The 10,373-nt window shown below is 34.8% G+C and overlaps 2 protein-coding genes across 3 annotated transcripts; one reads left to right on the plus strand and one right to left on the minus strand.

The window, feature by feature from the left end:
- Nucleotides 1-192: 192 nt before the first annotated feature.
- On the minus strand, nt 193-4,686 carry LOC109536935 (nuclear pore complex protein Nup85). 2 transcript variants are annotated; one of them, XM_019903416.2, is made up of 9 exons: nt 4,381-4,686; nt 3,606-4,319; nt 3,423-3,545; nt 3,141-3,359; nt 2,970-3,082; nt 2,200-2,417; nt 1,926-2,144; nt 1,771-1,870; nt 193-428 (listed from the first exon to the last, which is right to left on the minus strand). In XM_019903416.2, the coding sequence occupies exons 1-9, from the start codon at nt 4,402-4,404 to the stop codon at nt 215-217; spliced, it is 1,944 nt and encodes a 647-aa protein (XP_019758975.2). In that variant the 5' UTR covers nt 4,405-4,686; the 3' UTR covers nt 193-214. The 2 variants fall into 2 exon arrangements, with proteins under 2 accessions (XP_019758975.2, XP_048519808.1); XM_048663851.1 differs by having other exon boundaries at nt 3,606-4,336; nt 4,381-4,464.
- Nucleotides 4,678-6,690, plus strand: LOC109536937 (deoxyhypusine hydroxylase). The gene is made up of 2 exons (XM_019903417.2): nt 4,678-5,014; nt 6,036-6,690. The coding sequence occupies exons 1-2, from the start codon at nt 4,735-4,737 to the stop codon at nt 6,656-6,658; spliced, it is 903 nt and encodes a 300-aa protein (XP_019758976.1). The 5' UTR covers nt 4,678-4,734; the 3' UTR covers nt 6,659-6,690.
- Nucleotides 6,691-10,373: the final 3,683 nt, after the last annotated feature.

The raw sequence follows: 10,373 nt of genomic DNA on the forward strand, positions 1-10,373 counted from the left end.
GATGCTATGGCATACGGATGCCGGAGCTGACAAATTCTTAGAGAGGACTACAAGTTTTAAAGGATAACTCCCGAAAACTCGTAGTACCAAAAAGGAGGTTTTTTAGTTGGTAAGAATCCAACACTACCCAGGGTTCGGAACACTGGGTGTCTTAGTTATGACGCCAGTAGAAAAAATATATTTATGTAAAAATAACTTAATCAATCAAATTTTATTAAACCAGATTTTCACATTGCGCCTCATACATTAATGCTCTGGACAAATTTCTAGCTGCCGCCAACCTCAGTATACTGATTTTGTCACTTAGCTCAGGGATTTCTTCCTTTTCCTCCAAACAATGCAACACGGTAAATGTATCATTGGCGGAAAACACTATTTCTTCACTTTCGAGTAACGGTGTGGCTTCACTCAGGAGTACTGGCCAAAAGCTGAAAAAAACAGCTTTAGCTTCGTACATTTATTTTTTACTTTCATATGGAGCGTTTTATTAAGATTGCAAAATAAGTCGAATTGATTTACTACATAAACGTGAAAACGTCGCTATTTTGGATTAATTCCCTGATTTGCTTCAATAATTTCCCTTGTATTGTAGACCGAATAATTTTCCTGACTGCATGTACTTGTTATGGTACAACTTATCAACTGAATGTTTCTCAAAACTAAAACCAAAAACTGACAAAATGGATATACCAAATACTGTATATAGAGTGAATTGTTTAGAATGTGATAATACATATATAGGACAAACTAAAAAATATTTTAAAAAGAGAATGTACTAACATAATAACAGTCTGAGAAATACTAGTGAAAATAAAACAGCATTAACACATGCACACCAAACGTTGTATAATTTTGATTTTAACAACGCAGATATATTACTTAGGGAAATAAATTATCATAAAAGAAGAATCCCAGAAATGATACACATAAAAAACATGCAAAAGCAGTAAATTTCAGATCAGATACCGACAACCTTAGCAACATTTACCAAACCCTAACTAAGCCATCAGTATGGAACACCCAGTACACTGGAGAAAAATTAAAACTATTTCTGCTTATCTCAGTACATGCATACCTCTCGCAAATGTAGAAAATAATTCAGACAAATTTAAGGTTTCAAGAAGGCAAAGCCCTAAAGAACGTTGATTTTTACCAATCATGAGATAAGTTTTTCCGGTGTTTTGCTCTCCCAAAAGAAAGGTTTTTTTCCTTCAAATACTGATGAATGTTTTAACACTTTATAAATTATGGTTTTGTTACAACATGTTTTAATTGTGAATTGGTGTTTGTAGTTTGTGTACATTTTAAATCTGATGATGGCGCTGTTGTCTCGCTGAAACGTAATGAAATGAACGATGTTCAACATTTTTAGTTCACACTTTGACTGAGACCCAGTAAAGATAAGAATATCATAACTTGTAATGAAGTTATTTTTCTTCAATAAAATTAGAATAATAAATGGATCAATATTTAGAGCGTTTGAAATTTTTTTATTTTTTTGCAAAAAAACAGAAAATATGAAATTAAGCTTAAGCTTTCGAAATATTATTAGAATGTCTTTTAAAGGTTCAACACCCCCCGTATGTTTGAAGCGAAATAATTGTCGACGTAAGACTGTTTTCTTATTTTTCAGTCATTGAAGTGTATTTCAGTCGCTGGTAACTATTTTCTAGGTATATTATTATGTAATTTCAAACAAGAAACCGCATTAAAATATTTGCAATGAAAACAGTTTATGCATAATTTGCTTAATAAAAGTAAAATACTTACAACTTTGGAACAATTTTCGACACCATTAAAGCTATTAGTAAGTGCCCGCACTCTTTGTACTCTCCCTCTTGATATAACTTATGAAATTCGTTGTATTTTCCTACAATTTAACAATTAATCTCTGCTGCAGATAATAATTTTTCTTGAGTACAAACCTAAAAATATTAGTCTATCACTGGCCAACATAGATGATCCCAAATTGTCTAACAGATCAGTATTGTTCAGTTCTCCGCTGCTTATATACTGCTTCAAATACTTATCGGCCAAATACGAAGTAAATGGACCATCTTGCGACTTTAAAGCCCAAGTTAACGCATTGCCTAAGCGTCCTCGGCTTAAGGACCTCATCCCTTGAACTTTACATATGCTCTGAGCTGAAATTCAGTGTTATAAAGCCCGATTCAGGCTGATTTCCTTCAGACTTCTCACCAACGTTCTTCAGACCTCTACTTATAGCTTCCCTGATCAATTTGTGGACTTTCGCTTCGGAATCAAACGAAATTCGAGGTAGTAATAGTTGAATTGTAGGCAACCCATCTTTGGGACAATGATCCAAATAACTCAAACCAACTTGCCACAAGCTTTTATGCCCTACTAAGGTAGTGCCGTAGTCCAGAATGAAGGATTCCCGTAGTTTATCTGCTGAACTAACATTTTTTTTGAAAACTTCGCAAATATTTTACTGGATTTAAATGAATATAGTAGGCTGTTTCACCTTCAATATAAATTTAACGCCAAAATACAACCACTTCACCGCAAAGAACGTTTACACAATCGAATTATTGCAGTACTGAGATGCTGAGAAGTGAGGCATCAATCGGATGGTGAAGTTCAGTATAACATTTAACGGATTCAGTCAAAGATCGAAATTTTTCGAAATGTGTTAACATTTTACAAGATGTTTGTTCAGTGAACTCACGTGTTTTTCAATGAGTTCGTTGCAATAGAAATTGTATATTTTTTTAGGCATTTTAAGCGAAATGAGCATTGCCGAAAAGTATTTAACACTCTAATGCGTTTGTTACGCAGAAGCCTTCAGACACTACACTGATTTTTGACAAAATCTGATCATCACAGAAACTTCTACATTGTAAATTAAAATTCGTTTTGCCAAATTTTGAGTCTTTTTGCAAACAAACCATTCAAAAATTACCGATACTCTTCTCATATTAAAAAACTGTAAGTGTATAAATACTTACAAGCCCTCGACTTCTTTTTCCAGCGAAGATAAGCGCCCAGAGTGATGGAGCAGATCAGTAAAATGACTCACGAACCAACCATTCTCGGTCATTTCCTGAACTTCCTTAATCACCTGGGAAATGTATAATTTATAAAATCAATCGCCAACATTTTAACAGAGTAAAACGCACCAAAAGCATATCAAATTCCATCGCAGCTAACAAAACCCTGTCTAGATGCCTTAAGTGATTCTGCATTCTCATTTTTTTAATGCTTTGCTTGGCATATTGGCCGAGTTCAAACGTTTTCACCGTTGTTTCACTGTAACATAGCCATCCAGCTAGAAACTCATACCAAGCCTCGCATTGTGATTGAATCTCAGCCCATGCCTCCTCTTCGCCAGTCAGCAGCTATTTCAAGAAAGATTGGCATGAGAAATCTGTGCATACCGTTTGGAAACATTCAAACCTCACCCTCATCAATAAGTTCAAGTTATGGTTGTTTATGAATTGCTTAGAATCAATTTGCTGTTGAATATCCATAACCCAATGCCTCCATTGAAGATTGAATTCGCTTACAGAAACATTGTTCATTACCTGGTGAAACGAAAAAGCCAAATCAGACCCAAAAAAAATAAAAAAAAACAGATCACGTACATTGTATGTAGGCATACTCTTCAATAGATGTTGTACTAGTTGAAATATTGGACTGTTTGCCGCCGAGTGTTGCTTTAGTAGTGCTCGAACCACTTTAATCCTGCCTTGCAATAAGTTGCCGAAAACAGTAGGCCAAAATTCTTCCTCCAATTCCAGGCCCTCAGAATTGCTTGCTAAAAGAATCGCAGCATTCCTTTCGTGCTTTGGAAAATGAAACCTGACCCAGTCGAGTAGATGGGGCAAGACAATATTTCCTGGTATAACATCGATGAAAAGGATTTCACACAAATGCCAAACACATTCCACTGAATAAAATATTGTGATATAATTGTGCATTTCACTGCGTTCAGCCACTGTAATATTAGGTTTTCCTACTTCGTCTTGCAAGTTCTCTAAACAGGCCCTGATAATCGAACGATACTGTCGGCTAATGCTGAGGATTTCCATTTTCAAGTCTGACGGCTTAGTTTTAAAAGAAGCCTGCAGCGTTAGGAATACGCCATTTGATTCATTGACCAGTTTCCTTAAGATAGGGTGGAACAAAATAACACTTCTTCGGATATGGAAAATCGACACTGGAGCATTAGATGCAAAGCTAGTTGGCTGGTCCTTTTGCTTAACGCTACGTTTCTCATAGGGAAATACCACTATTTCATTCATGGGGCGCCAAGAGGCCCCCATTCCTGCCCGCCGACATAAATCATTGGGAATTAGCTGGAACAAAAAAATGTCTGGCCCTATTCAAGCTCTTTGGTAGGTAAAGTGGGTAACTCACAAATGTTTTCGCATTGTTTTCCATGTTATTCGCGCTTTACTAACTTTGGTTCGACGGAAACTTGTCGGAAACAAACAGTTTCTGATAATTATGGTTAGGATTCTCGCCTCTTCTTTGTCCCCCAAACAACAGATAGGCATCAATTGAACTACCGCAATGCAACTCAGTAATACATTTTGGTTCAAGAAATCAACTTTAAAACACGTTAATGTATAGACAAATAAGTTGATTTTGCCAATAAAACTTGAATGGAAATTGTGAATAATTGAGGAATAGAACTTCCCAATAAATCCCAACCTCAATTGTAAACATAACCCTAGTGTGTTCCAGTCATATTTTCAAAATAAATTGATTATGTTGAATATCACTGACGACCAAATTAGGTCTATTGGGGACGTTTTGAACAACCCCAGCAGGCCTTTAAAAGAGAGATTTCGGGCCTTATTTACCTTAAGAAACATCGGTGGCCCCTTAGCGATTGCGAGCATTGAGAAGTGCTTCGCAGACGAGTCCGCCCTCTTAAAACATGAGCTGGCTTATTGTTTGGGGCAAATGCAGGATACGGCAGCTAATCCTATATTGGTGAAAGTGCTAAAAGATGAGGCTGAACATCCCATGGTGCGACACGAGGCAGGTTAGCTGTAACATTCATTATTTAAATGAGATATGATTGAAACGAGTATATGCTTTTATTTACACTTTATACCTACTTGCAGTCTTTTAAAATGTATGATTATCTTTACAATTTTTAATGAAATGTGCTGTTGATTTTGGATTATCCAAATGTCTTTCAATTTTTCGAGTTGATACTCCAGGGTTCGCAGTAATTGCCAATAATCCTTTGTTGAATTTCTCCTCAGAGCTGTTCCTTTTCCGAGAGAAAACTGGCTTTTGAAGAGCACCGTACTTTTTGAAATTAGTTGCTGAATGTTCTTTTGTTCAAGTGCACTCGCTTCGCAACACAGGGGTTTCTCTCACTCAAAATAAAATATGATAAGAAATCCAAACTTTTCTGTATTTGAAATGCTTTCCTCCATTCGTTGCAGACGAAACACTTTTATGTATAAACTTAATAGTAATATACATTTTGACTGGCACATTTTTATCTCTAAACGCAAAAAATGTTCGCAATGGTGTTCACAAAGGTCACAACAATAATTTAAAAAATGACCAAAACATAACTAAACTTCAACATTTTATACGTCGTTGGATTCAGAATAAAAAGGGGTTTCGGGATTTGCTGTTAAACATACAGAGCCGTATTTGAAAAACGAATTTGATGATTGTTTCCTGGAGACGAAACGTCGGGGCGTAAACTTGATAAAGTATCTCGCTGGCTTAAAGTTGCTGTGATAATGTGCAGTCGGTTTTGCTGTAGAATTGTTATTAACGCCAAAAAATAATATACGTAATCGAAGTTCGGAAATTTCCGTTTTTTTGCAAGTACCTACCTAAATTAGAAACCGAGATTTTGATCAAAAGTTTTAAAGCGCCATGTCCAACCCTCCAATTGGCCAACTTTTTTCCCATTGAACCAACTTCTTTTCGTAACACACTGTACAATCTATCACCTAGTAGGGTCTTGCGACATATTTAAGCATACGATTAAGCTTTTGCCTTTCAATTGACTTAGTCGATTTTTTTTAAAACTCTAGCTGAAGCTCTAGGAGCCATCGGCAGTTCCGACATGGTAAACATTCTGGAGCGTTTTAAGAACGATTCTTCTGTAGAAGTGGCCGAAACATGTCAGCTAGCATTAGAAAGAATTAATTGGTTGCAAAGCCCCGATAATTCAAAGTGTTCGGAAAATCCATACCATTCCGTAGACCCTGCTCCTCCTGCACAATTGAAGACTGTTGAAGAACTAAAGGGCATTTTAATCAATGATAAGGAATCATTGTTTAATAGATACAGAGCAATGTTTTCGCTGAGGAACCTGAGAAGTAAAGAAGCAGTTGAAGCTCTGGGTGAAGGCTTGAAGCATGGCAGCGCCTTGTTCAAGCATGAAGTAGCCTTTGTGTTGGGGCAGCTTCAAGATGAAAGTAGTGTTAAATATCTGCAGAGCTCCTTGGAAAACTGCGATGAAAATGAAATGGTTAGACATGAATGTGCGGAGGCGCTAGGCGCAATTGCGACAGAAGAATGCATGGATATTTTAAACAAATACCTAAGAGATGATAAAAGGGTTGTTAAAGAAAGTTGCGAAATTGCCTTGGATATGTGTGAATATGAAAATAGTCCTGAGTTTCAATACGCGAATACGCTCACTGTGAAGTAATTGTTTAGGTGAAATATAAGTATCATTTTATTTTTCAAGAGTTTTGAGTGACCCCATTAAATATCCCATTATATTTCCCTCTGATAGATCAATCAAGGTGGGTATAAATATATTCATTTCCATAATATTATCAACATACTTACAAGATATTAATATATGTATAACGCGTTTAAAACATCGAGATCTGAAAAATGTAGTTTTCAAAGGTATTTTACCGTCTTGTGAATTTTCAATATTCCTGTCTCGCAGATTTCAGTGTAATTTGGTTTTGCTGCAAATTTTATACCATCCAGCAGACACGGATGGTCAGGAAAATAAAACTCAACGGAAATAAAGGAGATGAAATGATGATCTTACGGACATCTATCACGATATCTGGGCTAGACGTTTTAGTTATTTATCAGAAACCTGATATAGTAGATTCTTACACGGAAACTGTAACATTTATAATAAAATTAAACCGTAACTTATTCAATAATCAATTGTTGTGGACTCTTCTCAATTGATTTCTTTTTGGACTGAACCTCACATTTTCTTCAGTTATGTTTTATTTTCTTACGACTTTTTAAAGGTTTCTCAACCTCAAAATGTTCCGAATTTTACAACTTTTTAACTGCCCATTATTCAAATGCGCCTGTTGCTTCCTTCATTCTCCGAGTAGTAGTCCAGTCAAATTAGTGTTTCACCTCGGAATTAAAGATAACAAGCTGTAAACTCGTATATACCTTTATCTTAACATCCTTCCTAAAACTTGCCTCAAAACTACTTATGATAGTGTTGACGCGACTGTACATAACTAAGGTCAAAGGTAAAACAACGTTTTTTTGTGCATTTTTTGCAAATCTTTCGTTTCCTGTAAGTTTTACGGTATTTGAATATATTATGAATATTGTAGCGGATTAAATTCTCCACGACTTTTGTTTCAACATTTTTTTAATACGTTAAACCGTTTTAGAGATAGAGGGCGGAGAGAGAGCAGTGTTTAACTATGTACAGGGTGGTTATTGATTGTTATTGATGCTGAAATTTGGCCATCCCGTTTTAACATCTAATTTGGAAATTAAAGAAAAATGTTTAATACAAGAGTTGTAGATATTAACCTCTAGTTTATTTTAAGATAGTATCGATTGATACAGGGTGTCTGAAATTCAAGTGACAGACCAAACTTCCCTTTTTTAAATGGAATGCCGTCCTTTTTATGGCATATTCGAGCTATTTGTAAAATTCTATGCTCATTTGATATAAATGTTCAATATTGATTTTCAACTGTTTTTGAGTTTTTTTAAAAACCAATATTGATTGAACGTTGGCCACCCCGTATTAACATCGAATTTGAAAATTAGAGAAAAATATTATTAAAAAGTACGGCCTTCCATTTAAAAAGAGATGTTTGGTCTGTCATTTCAATTTGAAACACTCGTTTATTTTAAGATAATAAGAATTGCCACAGGGTGTCTCAAATTCAAGTGCCTGATCAAACTCGAATTTTTATAAATGGAATGCCCAAATATTTATATGGTTAGTAACTTAAAAACAGTTGAAGATCAATATAGAAAATGTATATCCAAGAGGACTGGAATTGTGCGAATAGTTCGAATATGAAATAAGAAGCGCGCGATTCTATTTAAAACATGTAAGTTTGTTACCGCCACTTGCGTTTGAGACACCCTGTATCAATTGTTACGATCTTAAAATCAACTAGACGTAAATATCTACAACTTTTGCATTTAACATTATTCTCTAATTTTTGAATTAGATTTTAAAACGGTGTGGCCAAAGTCCAATCTTTGCCCTATTTTGATTAATATGACTGGACTATAGTCCGACTGTCGCCGAAAAGTTATTAACTAAAGATAAACGAGTTTCCGTCTACCTAGACGTATGTTTATTAAATTAAACGAACCTTTTAAGATTTTCGACATGAATTTTTATTTCAAAAAACGAAACAAATTATTATACATCTTTCCATTTGTAGATAAATGCATATTGCAATACTGTAATATAAAACGATTGTTCCTATTTTGCACTACTTCTAAATATATTTATTAAAACCGTCTTTTATTCATTATCATCAAACATTTAAAAAACCTGCCTTTTTCTTAGTTTTAAAATGAGCTTGTTAGATTTTCATATATGTACATACCATTTCATATACTATGTCTCCGTTAGTTTTAATATAGTTCTTTAATGTGTGTTCTTAATTTTTTTCAATTTCCGTTTTTTTTGCTCTTTTTTTTCTTTTCGCAATCGTCGTCCGACCAATTTGCGCGTCGAATTATTTCAACCGAATCGTTCTTCTGCAGTTTTAAGCATTCATTGGTGTTAAAAGCTTCTATCACCCATTTTATGATGATAAGATTCTCGGTTCACTTTTCGTAAATTTCATTTGGATTTTTCACCGTATTGGAATGGGAATTTATTAAACTTACACTTATTATAATGGGAAAATGTTCGCTGTTCGTACAGTTTTCCTTAACTATTAGCGATATTAAAGTAGAATCATATAAGCGGCACTATTGAAAACCAGCGGGTGCCGGATTATTGAAATGTTCGGATTGCTGGATTATAGAGAACAAATCGTAATAAATAAAATAAAGCATTTCATTAAGAGAATACATAAAATGTATGTATGCACATTTTTGTGTTCTTGTTCGAGAGGTTTTATTGTAACTGAAACCTATCTCAAAATTAACATGTAAATACCTTCCGTGCTTCACAAAACAGTCCTTGCTTAAAAACCTTTTCTCGCATGTTTCGACGAATTATAATATCTTTGGCATATATGTTATGCAGGTATTGAAACAATGAAATGCTTTATCTGGTTTAAATTTTAGAGTTGTAGTAGTTGGTGACTGACCTATTGCAGATTCGGTTCTTGATAATTTTTCACACGATATGGTTAACAGACAGATCGTTTTTTGAATTTATCGAGCATACATCGCTGGCACGAAAATCATCTTTCTTATATTTTTTAAAATAAAATTTGATTACTTTTACTTGCGGGAGTGCCGGATGATTGGACGTATCGGTCTATTGAAGTGCCGAATTAGTGAGATTATACTGCATACTGTATATACAGTTGAGTCCGGATATAACGAACTTGAAAAATGAACTAAAACTGGTTCGTTATATCCGGAGCTATATCCGGCTATAAGCGAATAATAATACAAAAGCACGTGATGTATTTTATTTCGTTATTTTTACATAGAGTAGTAGAAGTCAGTAGGTATAGTTATACGGTGTTAAAAAGAACACAAAAAGATAAACAAAATACAATTTGAAATCTACTTCATAAAATCTGTAATTTTTGTTTGTACATTTCTGCTGCAAAAATAGATGTTATTTATGTAGTTTTCAAGATCACAAAATGACTCCCAGATATGATTAGGAACTTGGCGTGATTGTAGAAAATGTCGAGTTTCGGACACTTTTTTGTCATTTCAGAAATGGTTGGAACAGCATTAGTGTCTACAGTAGAATCAGTTTCACATAAATCGTCATCTTCCTCCCTTATCGCTTAAAGCTGTAGATGAGGTTACGGAGTCTGGAATTTGCTCATCGGTCAACATTTCTCTTGTAAGAATGCCATTATCAATGCTCACATATTCGAAGAAATCGAAATTACTCAATTTGGTTTTAACTTATTGTAACGGAAATGGCCTGGGGTACTCACGTTTGGAATGGGGGATCGAAATTCATGGTATTTCAGTAAATG

The sequence above is a fragment of the Dendroctonus ponderosae genome, unplaced genomic scaffold (assembly GCF_020466585.1).
Source record: "Dendroctonus ponderosae isolate FM_Combo_2020 unplaced genomic scaffold, Dpon_F_20191213v2 Dpon_F_20191213_2, whole genome shotgun sequence".
Classification (NCBI taxonomy): domain Eukaryota; kingdom Metazoa; phylum Arthropoda; class Insecta; order Coleoptera; family Curculionidae; genus Dendroctonus; species Dendroctonus ponderosae.

Bases quoted from the DNA above. Each gene is read 5' to 3' on its own strand.
- LOC109536935 (XM_019903416.2), bottom strand. From the start codon at position 4,404: ATGGAAAACAATGCGAAAACATTT. The intron at 1,871-1,925 runs GTTTGTACTCAA...GTTAAATTGTAG, and splicing joins TGATAGACTAATATTTTTAG to GAAAATACAACGAATTTCAT. The intron at 429-1,770 runs GTAAGTATTTTA...TGTTTTTTTCAG, and splicing joins TCGAAAATTGTTCCAAAGTT to CTTTTGGCCAGTACTCCTGA.
- LOC109536937 (XM_019903417.2), top strand. From the start codon at position 4,735: ATGTTGAATATCACTGACGACCAAATTAGGTCTATTGGGGACGTTTTG. The intron at 5,015-6,035 runs GTTAGCTGTAAC...TTAAAACTCTAG, and splicing joins CATGGTGCGACACGAGGCAG to CTGAAGCTCTAGGAGCCATC.